Here is a 23,254-nt window from a genome sequence, read left to right as displayed (position 1 = left end):
TATTCGGTATTTGTTCAGGATAGATTGGTGTCAATCAGGAAGTGGCAGCCCTGTTCTTCTAAACTTTGATTTTTCTAAATTATATTGATTGTTAGGAACGGCGTACAGTTCTCTGCAGAGTGGGCCTCAGAATTGACACAAATATTCACTAGGGAAAAGGAGGAGCAGTCAATAAGAACCATGACCTTTGCCCTCAGGGATCTCAGCTTGAAACCTGGCCAGGATAAGATAAGTATCCTTTTTTCGATAATGGCTGGTAATGTTTCCTAAATAAAATGAATTTGGGCAGTCTTAACTCAGCCCACACTGGGCAAAGTTCACAGCAGAAAATTTCCCTTTATAATTGCCATTAATTGATTACATTTTGGTCTACAGCCAAGCCAAAGTGAGAGCTAACCTTCACTGACAGTCTCCATCTGCCTAGTTAATTCCTCCTCTCCTACACAAATCATCCCCTTGTTACAGTGTCAAGCAGAAAGGATCAAGGACTTATTTTGTCGAGAATGCGCTTCCTCCAAGGTACATCCCCTACTTTTCATTAAGTTAGGTAGTTTGGGGCTGCCTGCTAATTTGCAAACATCTATTTCCTGCAGGAAAGCAGCTGTTTCCTATTTCTTTTTCTCCAAACACAGGAATATCATTGGAAATAAATTCAATGAATATGCATCAAATGCTTCCCTCTTCTTTTAGGCATTTTGTGTTCATTCAAAAGTTTGCCAAACAAGCTTAAATTATATTTCCTCCTCTCCTCAACATATGGCAATACATTTGAAATAAAAATTAATCATGCGCCCAATGGCTAAACACGATACACAGAGTCCCACTCTGACCAACGACCAAACAGTAATATGCTGCCATAGGTGTAGTGAACATCCCAAGACACGTCACAAGAGTGTCCTCAAATAAAAGTAGACACACAGCTACAAAAGGAGGTATTACGACAGCTTGGGTTAAGAACTTGATTTAATAGTCTCTAGTATGGATGTCCAATACAGAGGGCCAAGGTATCCTAAGTAAACGGGTGACAATGGTGATCCTGTTGCTGAGAACCAGAGTAAAAACTACCATTCTACAAGGCACTCCATACAAAACCTTCAGCCCACAATATCTGTGCTGAACATGATGCAAGATACACTAAATGTGTAGGAAGGAATTGCAGATGCTGGTTTACACTGAAGATAGACACAAAATGCAGGAGTAACTCTGGGACAGGCAACATCTCTGTAGAACTGACCCACTGAGTTACTCCAGCATTTTGCACCTATCTCCGGTATAAACCAGCATCTGCTGTTCATTCCTACACACTCAAATATATTAATCCCATTTGAGATGAATGGTTTATGTCTTTTATCAAATTAGTGCACAAAGGAATTTCATGCAAATATATTAGCAGACAGTTAACGACAAAGCACATGGCAAGCTCGACCGGAGATGGTGCCAGTAGAGTATCAGAGATGTGCATACTGCAGCACAGTGCCTGTGGCCACTCTGGACCAGACTCATTGAAAGCCACCACTTATTTGCTCAGGTAAGTACGGTTAAAAGATCATGGATTTAGCAGTTATCACAGCTTACCAGACGAGTTACAAATTCTGTTCATGAAAAACACACCACTGGGAGTGAAAAATAAGCACCTGAGCTCCATGGATCGCCCCATGCTATTGATATTTCAATATCAGCTCGTGTCAATACAATGAAGTGTGGCTTTTTCACTTTAGCACCAATCATGTGTATTAGCCAAAGTCTGGATCTGGATCCAGGCAGCCAAAGACTCAGACAGCTAATACTATTATCTCTTTGATTGACCATCTGAAACTGTGAGCATTCAAGTGTGCAGAATCTCTGAATTATTCCACTGTTTACTCTCGGGTTTCTGTGAAATTATGCTGCAGTGTTTTGTGCTGCTGTAAAGACCAAGACCTGATATTAACATATCATCTTAATATGAATAATGTCCATTCCAACGCCACACATGCACACTACCTTCTGCTGGTACATAACATTTAGGGAGTGGATGAGAAAGTGGGATAGCTCAGAACTATTATTTCCTTTATGAATCCATTGCTGGGCATTGTTTTATAATTTTTCAATCTTCCATTAGTATTTTTTAAATCATAGTTCTAATCTCTGCAAATTAGATTTGCCAGTTCCACATGCTCATTACGTGGAGAAGACACACCCAGGAAGAAAATCACACCCACGCGCTCCACGCACACCCAACCCCCCCCCCCCCACCAACCCCACCCCCCCACCATCCCCACCATCCCTACCCCCCACCATCCCCCACACACACACTCTCGCTCTCTCTCACACTCTCACCTTTAAATGAAGGTCTCCATAAGAGATTTTCTGATTCCCAAGCAATCATTTAGCCGCTGTAAAACCATTGGGTGGTACAGCGGGTAAAGCTGCTGCCTCACAGCACCAGAGACCCGGGTTCGATCCTGACCTGGGGCTCATGTTGTCGACCTCCCCGTGGTGAGCCCTGTCAACTGACCTCAGTCAGGCGAACGACAACAAAAAGAGGCAGCAGAAGCAGAAGCAGTTTCATAACTTCTGTTGCCTCAAACGCAAGAGGAAGATCCGGGTGCCGTCTGTGTGGAGTTTGCACGTTCTCCCTGTCACCGCGTGGGTTTCTCCGGGTGCTCAGATTTCCTCTCACACCCCAAAGATAATTACAGAATTATCCTCTGTAAATCCCCCCCCCATGTGTAGCGAGTGGATGAGAAAGTGGGATAACATAGAACTAGTGATCGATGGGCGGCGTGGACTCGGTGAACCGAGCAGCCTGTTTCCATGCCGTTGTTCTAAAAACGAAGAAAAAACATTTAAAAAACTTTTACTGATTCAATCCTTTCCTCAGTCAGTGTTCGAAAACAACTCGCCGCCTTCTATAATACCCTTGGCAATAAGGCCTGGCACGATAGGCTGCCTGTGCCATTCAAACGGCATGGCCCCAAAACAATAACAACCTAAAAACAAAGTCATTGGGATATTTATTTTGAAAACAACCTTGCATGAGTAATGGTTCTGTGGTTCTGTAGATTGTCGTATTCACCACACTGCTGCAAAACAAAAAACACTCGTTTTCCAGATGTTCATTAATGAAAAATAGTTTTAAAACCTCGACGTTACATTCTCCAAGATTAACATGAACTCTCATTTGGAAATAACAAATTCACAAGTGATAGATTGTAGGTTGCGAAAATACAAAAGAGGATTGTCAAAGGGGATATTTTAAAAAAAATCTGTGCCCACTAATGAAAAGCAACATGAAAAATCAACCATTTTTCTAAGAATAATTGCTGAGATTACATGAAACCCGGGAATAATCGAACCCAGGGAAGCCAGTTTTCCATTATAGTTTATAATTATAATGCTTAACCCACAAACAGACTTGTACAGGCTCTTCCTTGCTCCCATTGGAATGAAGTTTTAGTTTACAGGATTCTGAATCCGTAACCAACCTATACAGTTGCCTCTAGAGAGGCAATAAAAATATCCAGACTAATATCAGAACAACAGAAGCTACAATTTCAACTAATTCAACAGTTGGGCTACAGAAATACTGCTCTGGTTTAGTTACAAATTAATCGGGTGTTGGAAACAGCTTGCCTCGGACACGAGTGTGATGTACCTTTTCCACTAATTGAGTAAAGCATACGCAAAATTGCCACACCATGCGATCACCTTTTCTCATGGAAATCTTTATTATATTTTCCTGCCGACCCTGATTAACCCTTCATGTACACACCGGGAGAGTCTGTTATTTACTGGAATTTTGGAGACAAGATATTAATTGAGTGTTCAAATTATAGATCACTGGTCTGAGAAAGGATTGGAGATGCTACGAGAATATCAGCAGATGGAATCAATCCAACAAAAAAAAATCTATTACACGTGTCCTATTAGAGAACACCCTGGCCAGCTTAGAATAATATTCCTGTATGTTCTTTGTATATCCCTGTGGTATATTTTAACGTTACTGTGTAAATCACTTCCTGTAATTTTGCCCCTCCACTCACTCGCCCATTGTGATGTTCTGTGCCCCTCACCATTTGCCAGTTGCTCTCCCCGGCCTCTGCACCTTTCCCACTGATTATTCATTTCTCACAAGAGGGAGGGGGGGGGAGGAAGAAATTAACAGGCACCCCAGAGGGGGTTTCCTCAGTGTAGGTTACCCCGGCTGAGAGCCCTGCCTCTAACACACAGCGACCGAGGATTCATTTGGAGTGAAGTGTGAGACATCAGGGGGTGCTCGCTTCACCATTCGGCTGTCTCTTGCACATTCAACATTACGCTCAAGTACAGAACATGCTGTCTGCGGCCGAGTGCACACAGCGGCCCGTGAGAGACGAGAATAAATCAGCGTGGCCGCGATGAAAGAGGGTGGTCAATAGTGATTAATTTTTCATCTTTAAACGCGGAGCCACGGCTGAAGACTTTGCAGAGAGCCCAGCGACGGCAGCAGAGGCTGTGCATGACACGGCGGCACACATATGGCGAACAATCCTGCCTCACCCAGCCTCATCACCATCTCCCTCCAACTTGCTGCAAACATATGGTGGAGATGGAGTAAACGGAATATCACCTGCAGCCGAGTGTTTGGGAGCAGCCAAAGCTGTGCTGTGGGAGAGAGAGTCAGGGTGAATTTGTTTAGCATCTTGAATAAGGCATTCGGCGGTCAGGTTAATGGCACGTAAACCTCTCCTGTAATCTTTGCGCAAATTGAATTAGATAGAATCCATAACACAGAACTAGGTCGTGTGGCCCGACATTAAACATCCATCTAACGTGTAAACCAGGCTCCAATGTATGCTTTACTTGCTGCATCGTGCGATCAGTGTGTCCTCGTGAACACGCTCACACACACAGAATCATTTCATACACATTTCAAAATGCTGGAGTAACTCAGCGGGACAGGCAGCATCTCGGGAGAGAAGGAATAGGTGTCGAAAAACTGAAACTAATTTTGAAGTGGGGTGGGGGGTGGGGGGGAGGGATTCATGCAGAGAAAAGCCTCCAGACTGACGCCTACATTTAACGAAGGTATTTATTCACAAAATGCTGGAGTAACTCAGCAGGTCAGGCAGCATCTCAGGAGAGAAGGAATCTACATTTAACGTAGATCAGGATGCAAGGAAAAACTGATCGTGGAAACTCTGGCAGGAAAGGGCTGGGGATTACTTATGCCCTAACACTAATTGGGGAGATGTGCCGCTGTTGGCTTCAAAGGACTGCAGAATGACCCAAATCAGAGATACGGTAAATGCCCAAAAACAGTCACCATTAGGGTTGCCAAGTTCCTCACTCCCAAATACGGGACAAGGTGACATCACCCGTTGTCCCTTATTTGTGAGCGAGAAAGTTGGCAACCCTACTAATACGGGACAAGGGCGGTCCCGTACGGGACAAACTATTTTAGCCCAAAGTATGGGATGTCCCGGCTAATACCGGACAGTTGGCAACCCTAGTCACCATTGACAAAGATTCCCCCATCTGTGTATGTGTGTGTCGGGCAGTCATACCCTGGGGATTAGGGCAGGGCTGCAGGTTCTTAGCGCTAATTACAAAGCCTCTCTTTGTACCACACTTTGATCAAATAGGTTAATCCAGGATTAGAGTTAATCACATTGTGGTACTAAATAACCCTTTCACTCACAACTGTGCTTCACAGTAAATGTGGATTAGAAACTGAACATATATATTCTCACATTCAATTACAGATTTCCAAATTACCATTACATCTATGGAAATGGTTATAGGATTCTTTAACGATCCAGTTGGATTACCAGAGGCAATTGTAAACCTCAAACGGCCAGGCTCAAGTGTCAAGAGTCATGAATGAGGCAAGTGTGTAATTGTCATATGTACCCACAACCGAACAACATTTTCACTTGCAGCAGTATAACAGGTCTGTAAACATAAAACTCATAGATTACATCTTTTTTTTTAAATTCAATAAAGTAAAAAACCCATATTAATGCAGAGCCCGAAGTCCTTTGTGCAACGAGACAGCTCACAGTTCACAGTTTAGTTCGTGTTTGCAGTGTTCAGAGCCTGCTAGTAGCTGGCTGGAGTTGCTGCCCCATTTTGATGTATCTCCGTGGAACAGTCCCGGTCCCTCCCATCACCATCTCCTCCTTTCCGATGCTGACTTCAGCAGACCCATTAAACAAAAGGAGCAAGGCAAATAGAAGAAACATTTTTAAATGATTTTAATTGAGGCAGGAATGCCGCTCGGTGAATTACAGCTCAGTAAATCTAATTGAGGGGTCCAGATGCCAATGTGAATCATGAGGCAAGCTCTTCTTGCAATTGGATTACTTCTGTCCATTCACCAGCAATGTCCTGTTATAAAATGGAGCAATACCACTTTGGACAATTCATTGTCAGGATGAGATTTGATGGCATTCAAGGACATCACCGATGGCAAAATAATAAAGGACGTTAAAGCTGAACCAGAAGGAATATTAAAGTTCTAATCACATGAGACATTTGAACCCGCCAGTGTGCATGACATCTCCTACTTTGTACAGACTGTTACCTGACTAATCAATATGTTTCTTGTGGTCACTGTTCCAGATACCAAGGTTGATACTGTATTGTGCTGTAGGATGTGGAACTGAATACCAATGTACTCATCTGCAAGCTCTTGGTTATTTTAACAGAATTATAAAATTGTAAAAATATCCCTGCATAATTGCATCACAAGCTTTCGATGTGACTCTTTTTTTCTTTCCAGTGGTCATAGTCAGCAACATGTTCTGTGTGTTCCTTATATGACCTTTATCTATCATTGCTCCATAACCATGCCCACACTAGTCGTTCCTGTTGTGTAGGAAGCAACTACACACGCTGGTTTAAACCCAAGATAGACACAAAAAACTGTAACTCAGCGGGTCAGACAGCATCTTTGGAGAAAAGGAAGAGGTGACGTTTCGGGTTGAGACCCCACTTCAGTCACCTATTCCTTTTTCTCCGGAGATGCTGCCTGACCCGTTGATTTTACTCCAGCTTTTTGTGCCTGCGATTGTTCCTATTGCTTCATTCTCACCTCTCTCTGCTCACACAGCACCGTAAGATTGGGAAATGTTGATAATGCTTTGGGATTGGTAGATAGGATGCCACTCTCAGTATCCGCTTTTTAAAACCCGCTTTCCCATTTTTGGAATCTGTTTTAAGAACTGCTAATACACTAGAAATTTCAGAGAAGGAACAAAATTCTTCTTTGTGACGTTTCCCACTCGCACAGACTTCCGTATCAAGCATTTTAATATTCTGAATACAAACAACAAAGCAATTCAATTAATATTTACACCAGGGTGGCAGTTTAATAAATGTTGAGTTATAAATACAGAATGCAGAGAGGCAGGCTCTGGTGGTCAGGGTGTAAGGAAGCATTACAAGATAATGTGTCAAGGATTGTTGAGTGCATTCATAGAAAATATAGAAAATAGGTGCAGGGCAATAGACAATAGACAATAGGTGCAGGAGTAGGCCATTCGGCCCTTCGAGCCAGCACAACCATTCAATGTGATCATGGCTGATCATTCTCAATCAGTACCCCGTTCCTGCCTTCTCCCCATACCCCCGGACTCCACTATCCTTAAGAGCTCTATCTAGCTCTCTCTTGAATGCATTCAGAGAATTGGAGGAGGCCATTTGGCCCTTTGAGCCAGCACCATTCCATTGAATATCATCAGTAAGTTAAGACTTTGCAACGTCAGATCTGTCACTGGCATTACTCAAAACCAGCTTCACTTGGGGAAATGGATAGAGGGCAGGGTACAATTACACAAGAGGGAACTGATAATTGCCCTGCTGGTGAAACATGTGGTGCGGTTCTTTACACCAGTACATCAGCACAAGCAGCATCTAAATTTAACATTTCATTGAAAGGCACAGGTTTTACTCGGACACAGCCCATCTCTGAACGTTTAACAGCCCAGTATTTCCTCATCACTGGACTACAGTGGGGGCCATTGATCTTGTGTTCAACGCTCAGGATTGATCCTTCAGGCCATGGAAATGGATGTTTCTGCACACACGTGCCACCTGGCACGAAGGCTGGGCTTGGGAGGTCGGGTGAGAGAGGAGTGGGGGTCACCTCAGTTTCAGAATGCTTTTCAGGTGAGCGGCTGGGAAGAGGGTACGAGTGGAGGTCTCCAGTGAGGGCCATGCTTGGACTGAGGAGGTGGGAAGAATAAGCAGGTGAGGAAATAGATGAGTGGGCAAAGATTGATAGATAGGGTTTAGGTCCAGGTCCATGGGCTACCAGGACATGCGGTGGATCAAAGATGTGTGTGGGATTATCCAGTGGGCAGTGCTCTGAATGCAGAGTATTCTGCAGAGCACCCAAAGGTGGATGCCCACAGGACATCCCGGACTCATTCATAGGCACTGCAGCAGAAGGGTTGCCTGGGGAAAGCCCCAGGATCACATGGACATTGTTTCACATGCACCTCATGCCAAGAAGTGCCCTGTTCAATTTCTGGAGTGATGCGTAAGCACATTTCAGTTGTGGAGCGCTGTATTAAACACTACGCAACATCCGTTCTGGGCCGCTGCCTATTCATTTGGAACATCTGACTGTTCCACACTTATTCTGTTACCCACACTGAGAACAGGGCGCATTCCGGCTTCGGCAGCAAGTTCCGAATTCACAATGACGTTAGGCAGGCTGCATACTTGAAGCAAATGAATTGAAATACCCTAATGAAAAAAAAATTGCTCAATGATAAAATAAAACAAACCTCATTTGCAACTACTGACAGGATCAGTGTTCTGTAAATTGCAGATAAAAACAAAGCATTCATCTCTTCACATAGAGACTAATAAATTGCACATTCAGCAATTCCATCTTTACAAAATCACCACAATTCTTGGAGATATTTGTTTTATTACATAATAACTATAAAGCTTTGAAAATGTGCTTCATGACATTTGGCAGCAGCTCACTACATTTAATGTGCTCAGCATTAAACTAATTTTGGAGCACATGTTACATTTGCAGCAGGAATGTTATACCGATGCTTTAAGCCCATTGTGCTCACATTCAATGGAAATATCTCGGGTCACTAACATTCAGTATAGTGGAAACTGAAAGAGCCAAAAGCGATCCCTTTCCATTTCTGCCAGCATCCACATTTATGGCTCCAGCTCGGTAAACCTTCCACGTTGCTGGATTGAGGCATGCTCTGAAACCTCAGGGCTTTGTTCTCACCCAAAGATGTCCTTCAGAGTCCGAGCCAGCCATCGCTGGCTACACCCCTCTGCTGTTGGCACACTGCCCACCTCAGCCTCTGGCTCTCCCAGCCTCGTCCGTGAGCTGCTTCCTCATCTCCTCCTCTCAACGTCACACTCTCCACTTACTGCACAGCTCATGATATCACAGTCCCTCACTCTGTATGCCCCTTGCCCTCTGCTTTCCTCATTACACCATATTCCCACTGCACACACATCAAGGTTCAATCTCACACACCATCCCAGCCCACTTGAGTAATGCGTTCTCTTCTTACATAGGTTCTGCTCTTCCAACTTCAACCCAATGCTTGGTGACCATCTTTTGGAAAACAGTCCTCCTCTTTAGAACTCTCCCAAGATGAGTCTTCTTGCCTTGCTATTAGTTGGGACCTCCAGAAACCTCAGTGACAATTGCATGTTACCTGACTGCATAGGAGGAGCCCACTTTGAGCAAAACACAAAGTGCTGGAGGAACTCAGCGAGTTAGGCAGCATCTGTGAACGGAATGGACGGGTGATATTTCCCGTCAGGACTATTCTCGAGATGCTCAAGATTCTGGCATCTGCAGTTTCATGTGTCTCTGCACACTCCCACTGATATTCCGTATAACCTCCATATTTTTCTATTTTTCCATCATCTCTCCACGGTTTACATCATACATCTCCACATGAGGGGCAATTAACATGGCCCATTTACCCACCAGCCCACATGTCTTTGGGATGTGATAGCAAGCTGGAGCACAAGGATACAAGGAGAACATGTAAACTCCACACAACACCAGGGTTCCGGATCAAGCCCGAGGCTGAGCTATGAGGCAGCAGCTCTCCTTGATCCAGCAGGGAGAACGTGCAAACTCCGCACAGGCAGCACCCGAGGTCAGGATCAAACCCGAGTCTCTGGGCTGAGAGAGACAGCTCTACCAGCTCTGCCACAGTGTCAAATTCATGTTTGGCTTTTGCAGAGTGACGTAGATGGTCGAGGACAGATGTGTTGGCGTGGGAGTTGGAAGGAGAGTTAACGTAACATGCAGCCGGAAATGGTCGGCGCTCCACAACAGTCAGTGATCTACACTTCCAACTAGATTTCTTCCCTTTCTGTTCAAGCCTGCCACCCCATTCCCCACCCCCTGAGCCAATCTGCCCATCATCCCCACCCTCCTCCCTGTCTGCCTCCACCTATCACCACCCTGCCTTGGTCCCAAATCCCCCACCATGACCTGCTTCCATTTGCCCATCATACCTTTCCCATCCGGCTCCATCTATTACCTACCACTTGTCCCATCCTCTATCCCTGGCGATCAATCCTGCCCCCTCTCAGTCTGGATGCAGGATCTCAACACGAACGGTCAGATTCTACCTTCAGGGCCGTTTTTACAGCATTATGGGCCCCCGGGCAAAACATTGTACTGGGGCCCCTACCGTTACTCTCCCCCACCCCCCTTTCCCTACCAGCCCCCCCCTGTCGTGCCGACGAAAAGCACTTACCGAAAATCACTTAGCGATGGACTTAGGGTGCTACATTGTTGCGAAAAGCACTTACAGATCGCTGTGAGAAGCACTTAGTGACCGAAAATGTTGCGAAAAAAGCACTTATTGAACCTACATTTTTAAAGTAGTATTTATTTATTGCAAGTCACTTAACATACACAGATCAGCATGGGGCCCCTATGCTCGTGGGCCCCCGGGCAAGTGCCCATCAGGCCCATGCGTTAAGACGGCCCTGTCTACCTTCTGCCTCTATGGATGCTGCCTGACCAGCTGAGTTCTTCCACTGTTCAGTTTATGTTCTCGATTCCGGCACCGGTAGTCAGTCTTGTTGGCATTAACAATGTTTGCTGAAATTTTAGTGGTTGTGAAGGCACAAAGGTCCTTTAATATTTTCCACAATGCCTCACATAGCACTCACTCCTCTCCACAGAAAATTCTCTTTAATCAACAACATGGGTAAAACAAAAATCTCACAGCTTTTATGCACAATATATTATGTTTGAAACCAGTTGCAGATCTTAAAACAACGGGCCCCATAATTCAATAAGAGAGCCAGCATTAGAAATGTAAAAGCCACGTTTCTCTGTGGGGAGGTTCGTGCTGTGAATGGTGGCATTGTTTTAAACAGCAACCTAAGTGCATTTTGGAACAATATTAAAAGCAACTGGAAGGTTGAGTATAAAATTGCAAGACTTAATTAGAAAATTCCCCACTAGCTTCCCTATTTATGTAACAATACTAGGAAATTAAATGATAATGCATTCAAACGAATCTGCAAAATCCATTTACAATTCTGGGAATTACATTTCAACTTGACTCCAAAATAAATCTTTAATTAAGGTAGAGTAGAACTGTACAATTCAAGTCCCAAGAATGGGCTCAATTAATTTACCAGCGAGAGTGTCCAGGCTAGTCGGATCAGTGATAGATGGTTTGTGGTTTTAAGCATCTACCATCATTATCATACCATTTATTTAATTCATTAGAACGAGGAAGAAATGAGCAATCTGCATCGAAAGTGCAAGCCAGCACAGCTCACCGAACTGGATCTTAGTTTCACATCAGAAGGCACAAGTTTCAACCTATTCCACGGTTCAGCGACGCAGTTGTGACAGGGAGCAGTGAGGGATCACTGCATTAATGGAGGCTCAACTCTGGACAAGGTTTTAGCCCATGGGATGATTTTAAAATTCCAGCACAACAATTTCCTGGAGTCCAAAATTGGAGAGTGTATCAATCTGCGTGAAAAAAATAAATGAATTTCACTGGAGTTTCATTGATAACCAAAGGTGACATTACCTAAGATTTACAAATGCTGTAGTGTAAATTAGACTCTGACCCTTCAGTGATCCGCTGAAACATGCAGCAGCAACGAAACAACGATGCTGTGATAAATGTCAGGCGTGAATCATCCTAATCTTCCGCTTGTGATGTTTAATTAGATATTAAGCTCTGAGCTCCTCCTGATGTCTGGCCACCAGGGCTTTTAAGTAAAGATGGATCTACACTGCCACATTCAATGAATTTTTCATGTCAAGAATGAAATATCACTTTTATTCCTTTAAAGGAGTCACAGATAAAATGAATAGCTGGAACTTTACAAGGGATTATCAGATCGGACTGATTGACATATTATAGTCATGCTACAAGTCCAGGCCATAGAGAATGAACAAAATACTTCATTGTTTTTAAGATGGGAAAAAATGCATGTTATCACAGAGGCAGGGCCCTCCATTCACGCCAGGTAATAGAAACTTGGACAGAACCACAAGGCACACAAAGCAGACTGGGACAGATTTTGAGATTCTGCCCCCTTTTGTCTCTTTCCTCGGAGTTCCTGTTCAGCGGAGAGGAAATGGTGTTTGTTGAACACTGTGGTGTTACTCGACGTGTTGTATCTCTGCCCCAGTGAGGGGCAGTCACTTTTCCACGGTCGTTCCCACGTCTATCCACAACACCAATTTTTGTTTATACAGCATCTTTAGCAAACGAAAACATTACAAGAGCATTCTGACATAGAGAAACAAGAGGTATTATGACAGATATCAAAAGCTCTGTCAAAAGGGCACAGTTTAAGGAGGATCTAAATGGAGAAAGGAGTGAACGGGAAGTTATGGAAGACCAGGAGTCTGACAGCTGAATGCCAATAGTGGAACACATCGAACAGGGTGCATGGAGGAGCTTAGAAAGTAGATATGGTGTGATTTTACAGACTGGAGGCATAATGAGCTTACACATATTGGGAAAATTTCCTCACCATACAAGAATGTGAAAAAAAGGATTAAAATGTCAAAATCTGTGGTGTTGATTTACGTAGGTGAACAGACTATTGATGCCACCTCAGGTGGAGATGACTGAAAGATATCTTCAATTTTCAGTCCATCCTCCCTCCGCCCACCTCCAAATTCTGCAATACGAAGATTTAGAGATCAGTAGTCCAGCTCACGCCTCGGGACAGGTCAGCTCCGTGTTTATGGAACCCGTTTATGACTTGCAACCACTGATGATTTGTATCACCCTCTCAAACAAGGGACCTGACCTGAAAAGCCACCTCTCCATGTCCTCCAGAGTTGCTGCCTGACCCACTGAGTTGCTCCAGCACTTTGTGTTCTGCGCATCATCACTTGAAAGAAGCATTAATCAGACAATCATTCCACAAACGTCCCATCTCACAGTAACATCCTAACCCTTGCCTCTTCTCCCTTCCTGAAAGGCTCCTTCCATCACTTGCACTCTGTTGAAGGAGATACCTCCAAAGCAAACAACTCTAGCGAGACTGAATTAGTGTGTATTGCAACCTTCTGGAGAGGCAGCACAGAACAGGCACTCGACTGGGTTCAGAGACTGTGCCAGGGGAACCACACGAAGCCTTTCACTGTACCTCGGTACACGTGACAATAAACTAAACTGAACTGGACTGAGACACCCACCATCAACGCCAGAGGCTCATGCAGAGCAGATATCATCGCATGTCTGGCGCAGAGAGTTTTTCATTGCAGTTTTTACACTCATTGTGCTGAAACCCATTTTTAGTGGGATAGTTTTCAAACCAGAAAGGAACATGAAAAGCAGATTGGATGGCAAACGGCTGATGACAAGATACTCTTCCAGGCTCACTGAGCAACACTAGGTGGGCATTTCAATGACCGAATACCTTTCAGCAAAATGAGTGCAAGAATTTCAATGAGAAACTCAATTTGCCAGCCATGCTGGTGATATATGCAAAGGTAAACCGATGAGTTTAATGGTGCTTATCATGGTAAATGTATCAAACATGTAATGACCTGTGGTGAGGAGGAGATGCCATGTGAATTGTAAAAACCACACAATGCCGGATGATGCATTTCATCCCATTTAAAGCAGCAACTTGCCCTCAACTGGCTTTCAAGAGTTTAACACATTTGCGCGCTATATACCCACTTAAATTGTTGCACAATATTAGGGTTAGTATTTACAATGTGACTATCTATTTAATATTGAGATGTATAATCTATTTGATGCAATCACAGACATTCTTTTAATTTCAATTTCCATTTTTCACTTTTCCTATGTATCTCTGCTCTTTCTCTCTTAATCTTTCTGTTCCATTCTGTTCCTCTCTATGTAACCGGATGATTCCAATTCACCTAAGTTGCTCTTCCCTTCAATTTCTCCTCCCTTCTCTGTCCTTACATGACGGCTAGTGTCAAAGGTTATGGGGGAGAGTCCAGCTAAGATGCTCCAGCAGGATCTCGGTCATTACATCAGTGTGCAACAGTACAAGAGCATTGCAACAAAAAAGCGTAGCTCGCTTCCGAAGTGGACAGATCTCTGTCGTCGAGAGTAAATGGACTTTTGCAACACCACTGACCTAACATCAGCCAACCTCCTCATCACCTCCAGTCCTTGACTTGATTCCAGTCAGCACAGTGGCGCAGAACTACTGCCTCACAGCACCAGAGACCCGAGTTCAAACCTGACCTCGCTTGCTGTCTGTGTGGAGTTTGCACGTTCTCCCTGTGACTGCGTGGGTTTCCTCCAGGTGCTCCGGGTTCCTCCCACATCCAAAGACGTGCGAGTTTGCAGGTTATTTGGCCTTCTGTAAATTGACCGTGTAGAACTAGTGTGAACAGGTGATCGACGGTCAGCATGGACTCAGTGGGCCAAAGGGCCTGTTTCCACGTTGTGGCTCTAAAAAACTAAGTAAAGAACATTTTGAGGCAGTATGGAGAAAGGCTTTTAATTTTAAGCAATTGGTAAAAGGTGAAATGTAAAAACAAAAACAAAGAGTGTTCACATTATGGAAATGAAATCTGGCTTTCAAACATAATACATTGTGAAACACAAAAGTTAAAACCATCAACACTGACAGCTTCCATCGCCTGGTTCTCTAAGCAGCTCACAACGTCGATTCTCAGCTTGGCCTTTCCTCTTTCATGAGATGCATCATTATTTAAACTGTGGAGCATTAGGCTTGCATTGGCACTTTGTAAAGACAATAGTGTTTAATTCCCCTCTGTTACCACCTAATGAAAAGTGACAGGATGTGTTCTGGCCTTTGTCCTTTCTCATTTCAGAATGAGAGTTGAGCAGAGTATAGGGAATGATTAGCACAGATGATGTTCTGTGCCAAACATGATTATATTCCAAAGCTACAAGTGTGTGGGGTGTTTGGAGAATTCTAATGATTTAAGAGGCAGTCGTGGCACGAGGGTGAGTTCTGCTTCAACACTGCTACTGCACAGGGCCCTGGGACATATGTCCTGAGCATCAATAGCTTGTGCAACAGGAGCATGAAGGTTGTCTGCTGGTGTACACGTACAGCATTACTCCCAACGGCACAGGCAGAGATTAGTTTAACGGCATCACGTCAGCACAGACATCATGGGCCGAAGGGACAGTTCCTGTGCAGTACTGTTCTTTGTAAGTTAAGAATGGGCAAGGAGCATCCATAACCAACATGCACAATCCTTCCCTCGGCCTGCTATCCAGAAACAATTGTGCTATTTCCACTTCTGATTCTATTATAGAATATAAAATAATGAACGGCAAATGTTTATTTCCCTTTGTGGAGATTTGGGATTCCGGAAGCACATACGTTGATCAATTGTTCCTTCGCCGCTGGGTGCCTTACCACCATGTTGTGCCATGGGTGCCGTAGCACCATACTGTTCCATGGGTGCCGTACCACCATGCTGTGCCATGGGTGGCGTAGCACCATGCAGTGCCAGGGTGCCGTAGCACCATGCACTACCATACCGGGCCGCTGCTCCTGCTGTCATTATTATGCTCAACTCCAGCTCTCCACTGCTCTCCCCACCCACAGGGTCTCTGTTCATTGGGTCGGGTGAATGGATCTAAATGCATAACTCCTAAGCACACTCATACACAGAAGGGAGGGGAGGGAGTGTGCGGTGGTGGGGAGGGGGGAGGGTCCCTTCCTCTGACCTCAGCTTACTACCTTTTTATCCTTATCTGACACCCTGTTGTCTACTTTTCATCTCCAATCTATTCATGTCCACCCATCTGCTAATCTATCTCCCCCCACCTGTATCCACCTATCACTTGCCAGGGTTTGTCCTGCTCCCACCACTCTTTTCCCATTTTCTCCCCCCTACATCAGTCTGAAGAAGGGTCCCGACTGGAAACGCAGCCTATCCATGTCCTCCAGAAATGCTGCCTGACCCGCTGGGTTACTCCTGCATTTTGTGTCTTTTGCTCTTGACCTGAAACATCGACCACACCTCTGCCTCCACAGATGCTGCCTGACCCACTGACCCCTCCAGCAGTTTGTTTTTTGCTCCGGTTTCCAGCATCTGCGGCCTCTTGTGTCTCTTTGACAATTCTCGTTCCCCTGTCCCTTGAGCCATCCGTTACAGGGAACAACTTCCTCCTCTGCAGTCTGACTAGAGCCTCCGCGTACGCCTCCTTCAAATCTTTCATCCTTCTTTGCTCCAAGGACTACAAACCCGTCTTTTGCAAAATAAACTTATCCCAAGGCCGGAAAGAAATTTATCAGCTCCACACTTCTTTAAGCACAACCCATTCAGAGCAGGTGTGCATCACGTTAGAATGGCTTTATCCCAGCATGTCCAGTTAATGCTTTATTGGACGTCATGTTCCTTCAGACTTCTTTTTAAAGCTTATTTATTTGATGGGTTATCCGAGGGAGAAGGCAATGGCAATGCGGTGATGCTTTCATGTTACACAAATAAGCCGGTGGGGCCAGCTCTGTAGTGCGACACTCAGCCCTCACAACTCCACGCCCAATGGGACAAAGGGACCTCAACTGGGATGACTTTCATGTCGCACAAAGAGAAGAGAAAGGAAAACTCTTCACAGCAGCCAACTTGTACTGAGAGCGGAAAGTGAGTAACCAGCCCTGCTGCAGCTGTACTGAAGTAATCGAAAATGTGAAATGCAAACCATCCATAACCACAAAAATACTTTGGCTTTCCAACTGCAACATTTTTCTGCCTTTTTGCACGAGATGACATCAAGGAACAAACAAGGCTCACAAAATGTTGCAACTGTTTACAACTGTCCAGTGTCGTAAGGAACACAAAATAGTTTAAATTCCATGAAATGAAGGCCATGCAATTTTTGCATTTAACACTTTACTGTTTGGTTGAGATTAGCTTGGAGATACAACTTTGAAACAGGCCCTTTGGCCCACCGAGTCCAGGACGGCCACCGATCACATTACTGTCAGGAGGTAGTTGCTTCAGGTCCCATTATAGGATTTGAAATTATTTAAGCTGAGATCCCGGGATGTAAAGGGAGTTCTGCTCTGACAGTGGAGATACAGATACTGGAACCTGGAGCAAGAAACAAACTACTGGAAAAGGTCGAGCGGCATCTGTGAGGGACGGAACTGTCGACGTTTCGGGTTGAGCTCCTGCATCAAGACTGATCTTGGGGTGGGAAGACAGCCAGTATAAAGATGAGAAGGAACAGGGGTGCAAGGCCGGTAGGTGATAGGTGGAACAAGGTAAAACAAGGAACTCTGAATGAATAAATACACATCGATTGATCTGTTCTCAACCAATGAATCAAAGTGTTTTGTCTCAATGCAGGTATTAAGCATTTTAATGACATTAATGATATATTGGACAGATTTATGAGACCGTGGATTGTGAATGTGATTTTATAATGCAAAAAATATGTAGAAAACTCACTCATTTTACAGCGGAGAATGGAGGTTGTGAGACAGTGTAAAATTAATAAAGCTCATGAAAGCAGACTGCAGCTTTAAGTGCACAACTCATTCTGGCAAGCTGAAAGTTTTTGCTTTATTTCCGATTCATATGAACTCAGTCTGTTTATCAAACATTTTTGATCATGCAACTTGACAGACTAAGCGTGTTTTTTCTATGAAAGCACAACTGGTATTACTTTTTTTTTTCCATGGCTGAACGAGGCAGTGTGACTACTGGAGCTGCGGGTTTTTTTTCAAGCTTCTCCTTTTTTTAAAACGGAACCATTAATCATATTTTTTCTGAAGGTTTATGAAGGGTGAATTTAATAAGATTTCTCGACTTTGCTGCCAATAGCTACATGCAATCTGCAAGGTCAGTGGGAGCTTAAAATTTAAAACCTCATTCTTTTTAATTCTGAGATCAGAAAGCAAGCGCTCCCTGCGTTTGAGTGACTCTCTTTACAGACCTAATGGATAAGCAACGTACATTAATAAATCTCCCACTTACATGAAACAGGTTGATTTCCTTGTAAACCTTTTAACCATATTACCCAGATTTCTTTGGTCGTTTTAAACAATTAGCAGCGACACTGGCATCTGCCAGATAGTAAATCGAAGTGTCCCTTCAATCTATTATTTTTAATAATGCTCGTACAAATATCTCAACTCATTATGCAAATATAGAGGATCAACACACACTTCCGTGTAGAAGATGAAGCAATGTTCTCAACTCTGGAACCCATAATGGAAAGTGCAAACTTCTGTCATACACACATTTTTTTTAAAGTGATTGTGTTGTAAAATATAGAAACATGAGGCTTCGCTGTGAATATAGAAACATATCTTATAGAAACATATAAAATTCTTAAGGGGTTGGAGAGGCTAGATGCGGGAAGATTGTTCCCGATGTTGGGGGAGTCCAGAACCAGGGGTCACAGCTTAAGGATAAGGGGGAAGTCTTTTAGGACCGAGATGAGAAAACATTTCTTCACACAGAGAGTGGTGAGTCTGTGGAATTCTCTGCCACAGAAGGTAGTTGAGGCCAGTTCATTGGCTATATTTAAGAGGGAGTTAGATGTGGCCCTTTTTGCTAAAGGGATCAGGGGGTATGGAGTGAAGGCAGGTACAGGCTACTGAGCTGGATGATCAGCCATGATCATATTGAATGGCGGTGCAGGCTCGAAGGGCCGAATGGCCTACTCCTGCACCTATTTTCTATGTTTCTATGTTTCTATGTTTCTATGAATGTCGTTATAGTACCTGCCTCAACTACCTCCTCTGGCAGCTGTTCCACATATCCACCTCCCTTTGAGTGCATTATAATAATATTCATTTATTGTCATTGCAACGAGTACAACGAAATTATTTTTGTTATTGAATATTTATTATTGAATATTTATTTGTGTAGTATTGCATTAATGGGGCTGTTAAGCCACAGCAAGTAAGAATGTTATTAAACATTCTTGACTCTCCCAGTGTAGACATGAGCAAAGGGAGCAGAGCAAGCTCTTTAGGTTTACAACCTATAATAAGTATCTTTCCGCTTTGTCAGAGACTGCATTAGAACAGACCATGACACTGACCCAAAGACTTAATTATAGCTCCATCATAATCATAATCAAAGCTTTCAAGATGCTCTCTGAAGATGGTGTGAAAGTCACACGTTCTCGGGTTGTTCTTCAGAACTTTCCTAGACCAGAGACTTCATAAGAAGTGGGACGTGGACTGGGCTCTGAAAATGGCGCCAACACATGGCGCCTCTTGCATGCCAGCTCAGTAGACTATTTCTGTATACTTGCGAATCAAGGACATCCTTGGGTATGGCAATACCGGACTGGACTGTGTGTAAGAAAAATAATTTCACTGTGCATTTGCACATGTGACAATAAAAGCACCATTGAACCATTGAACCATCACTATGTCCTGAACAACACCCACTTTTCGCTTTGTTCTTTCCCTGTTTGGAAATCCCTCACCTCCACATGGAACGTTTGACCATCCTGCAAAGCAAGAAAGTCAGGCAACGCAGGGTTGGCCATTCTGTGGCACTAGTTGGGAGATTCCCTCCTGGAATCAGAGTTGGCCTGTCAGCAATGTAGGGGCACTCCAGGCCACAGTAACATGCTGAGGTTGACTTTGCCATCTAACCGGTCATGAAATCTGCAGCAGTCACCTGCCTGGTCATTAAAATGCCGAAATAATCCGATGAAAGTTCCCAACCCAAAATGGCACCTGTTCATTCCCTCCCCGAATGCTGCCCAACACACTGAGTTCCTGCCGTACTTCTGTGTTTTGATCAAAATTGCACAGCCAATCCCAGGATAATCGTGAGGTCTAGGATGGAAAATAAGTGGATTTAGGGATGATCAGTCTTTGGGAAGCGACGGTATGTCCAGGAGAGAGAGGAGAGTTGGAGCTGAGGGAGCTCGCTTCCTCTTCCTTCTAGCTCCTCAAAGAGAGCAGTAATATCTCAGGGAACCCCCACCCCCTACTTCCCCCCTTCCCCCCCTCCCTCCCCTCCTCTCCCCAGTCTGGCTCAGCCAGCTGGCAGTCAATCAGCTTCACATGAGAGCCAACATCACAACGGTAGAAAGGTCTTGGAGACATTGGCACTTGATTTCAGACTTAAATTACGGCACGGAGGAGATTCACCAAAAATAAGGCTTCATTATGATTGATGAACCAGTTGCTTCATCACAGGCAGGCATCCTTGATCGTACTAATTTGAACTCCTGAACTACTACCTCATTGGTGACCCTCGGACTATCTTTAATCAGATCTTACTGTCTTTATCTTGCACTAAACGTTATTCCCTTATCGTGCACTGGTACACTGTGAATGGCTCGATTGTAATCATGTATTATCTTTCCGCTGACTGGCAAGCACGCAACAAAAAGCTTTTCACTCTACCTCAGTACACGTGGACAACAAAGTAAACTGAATTTAATAACAGTAAAGTAGAATTAAAACAGAATGATTACCCTCTGAGTTTTAGGCCAACCGGTTCATCAATCATAATGAAGCCTTAATTTTGGTGAATCTCCTCCATTCACCATTTACCACAGAGCTCTGCTGTACAGATGTGTCTGCACCTGCAAACCAAGGTATCACTATGTAATGAGTCTTATCCAGAAAAGCAAAATAACTGCCACAACAATCTGCCTGGATATCTATCACTCCACCATACCATGCTACCCCATCACAACATCTACACATCGCCAAAGCAGAAACAGCCAAGGACCGTCAGGGGGCCTGTTTACCTCACACTTCCCTTTGTTCGATAAAGCCTTGTTGAGTCTTTCCCACCAGCTCTTATCAGGTTTTTGTTTCACAAATATAAACAGGGACTATAGTTGGTATTGTTCGCAGAATGTTACTTTTCTTCCCGATCTTGTAAAAACACTCTGAACACAATGATTACGAAGTGCTTGTCAGAGAAAAATTACAAGTTTAGTTCATCCAGTGCCAAGTAATCATACTGCCGCACCTGCCTCTTCAGGGAGCTAACAGCAGCAGGGCAGCGAGGCAGCTGATTGCAGACTATCAAATAATATATAGGGAGAATTGTTGGTTGGACAAAATGCATGAGAGGCCTATTATCTCCCTTTTACAGGTGGAAGGAAACAGTACTTGATGACAAGTTCAATCAGTACAGCTTGTTACCAACAAAGCAATTGTATGCATCGTTGTAAGTAGAGTGCACGCACATCTTACACGAAGGATATCCACATGTGTGGAAGAGTGGTGATATTTTTAAAATATAAAAGGAAAACAATTGTCATTCTGATTGCCCATTGCTGACAAATACTGCTTTGTTCAAGAAAATCAATTGCTCAGCGGGAAGGCATGTATTTCACCTCGTCTCCAGAGTAGTGAGAGAGTCGTAGCGCTAAACATACAGGCGAGAAAACTGCATTATTTGGTGCCCTGCACTCTTCAAAAACAAGCTAGTCTGGTGGAAGGAAAACTCTCAAAGGCATTACTTTCTCTGACTTAAACTAGAGAAAGAAATTGTCCATTAAGGCGAATGGGAAAAGATTTAATAGGAATCTGAGGGGTAACCTTTTCACACAAAGGGTGGTGAGTGTATGGAACAATCTGCCAGAGGAGGTAGTTGAGGCTGGGACTATCCCAACATTTAAGAAACATTTTGACAGGTACATGGATAGGACAGGTTTGGAGAGATATGGAGGTAGGTGGGACTAATGAAGCTGGGACATGTTAGCCGGTGTGGGTGAGTTGGGCCAAAGGGTCTGTTTCCACACTGTATCACTCTGTGACCATGATACTAATAAGTTTGCATTGGCAATCCTACAATGCCGAGCACCCAAACATGGCCAGCACACTGTAGTTGTGCTATGAAGATACTTGACCCCGGGTATTGCGTTAGGTGGCACACTGAAGGGTGTCACAAAAAGCTGGGGTAACTCAGCGGATCAGACAGCATCTCTGGAGAAAAGACCCAAAGCGTTACCTATTCCTTTACTCCAAAGATGCTGTCTGACCCGTTGAGTTACTCCAGTACTTTGGGTCTTCTTGTGTCTTGGGTTGTCATTGGGGTATGTCCTTGAGGAAGGCAACAAAAAACATCGAAGGCACCAGCCTGAGGAAGGGTCCTGACCCAAATCGCCACCTCATCCATGTTCTCCAGAGATGCTGGCTGACCTGACCCGCTGTGTTACTCCAGTACTTTATGTCTTCTTTTGTGCACCAGCGTCTATAGTTCCTTTTTGTTTCTACAAATAAATGGAAGAATACTTTAGGTTTGTAAATCCCATGAGAGGTTTCTGGGATCGCTCCTGGGTGTTGCCAATCTCACCTCTGGCTACACGAGGTGGGAAGGAGAGAGACTGATCAGTCAATACAATAAAGAAGCAAAATCCAGCATTGCTGAAAGTGAATGCCATAACTGCTGAATTGAATAATGATGTGTATGATTTACAATGGACAGTGACTGTTTCAGCTGTGAGCTTTACATCTCGGATGGTGGCACCAAGGGTAATGACTGTGATGGCTGTAATGATGGCATGGTGCACTAAAGATCATGTTACAACTAGGAGCCTCATGCAAAAAACAATACTTGTACTGTGGTTATAAAGCAATAACATGCCCCAAGGTCAGGAAAACAACCCAAAGGCAGAGAAAATCCAGACCCACAAAACAGGAGCAAAAGTCAGAAGAGATGGTAACATAGTAAAGGGAGTGAACATGAGGGTGAATGTATTGAAGTTAAAGTGTTTGGACCATAGGAAGCACATGGTTACAAGTGACGAGTATTGAGTGGGAAGGGAAATAATCAGTGAGGTCCTGGATGAGTGTCTGCAGTGAATGACGTGGGATGCTG

At 44.1% G+C, this 23,254-nt stretch overlaps 1 protein-coding gene across 1 annotated transcript in view; it reads right to left on the bottom strand.

The window, feature by feature from the left end:
* Positions 1-11,584: 11,584 nt before the first annotated feature.
* Positions 11,585-23,254, bottom strand: part of LOC144605865 (uncharacterized) — a 126,502-nt gene continuing 114,832 nt past the window's right edge. Inside the window, exons 3-4 of the mRNA XM_078421485.1 lie at positions 14,694-14,911; positions 11,585-11,971 (exon numbers count right to left, since the gene is read on the bottom strand). Of these exons, the coding sequence (XP_078277611.1) occupies positions 11,863-11,971; positions 14,694-14,911 (327 nt within the window). The 3' untranslated portion in view covers positions 11,585-11,862. The remainder of the gene's footprint in view (positions 11,972-14,693; positions 14,912-23,254) is intronic.

This window comes from Rhinoraja longicauda, chromosome 25 (genome assembly GCF_053455715.1).
Source record: "Rhinoraja longicauda isolate Sanriku21f chromosome 25, sRhiLon1.1, whole genome shotgun sequence".
Taxonomy (NCBI): Eukaryota; Metazoa; Chordata; class Chondrichthyes; order Rajiformes; family Arhynchobatidae; genus Rhinoraja; species Rhinoraja longicauda.
Note: the sequence above shows the minus strand (reverse complement) of the source record. Positions and strands in the feature narration are given on the sequence as shown.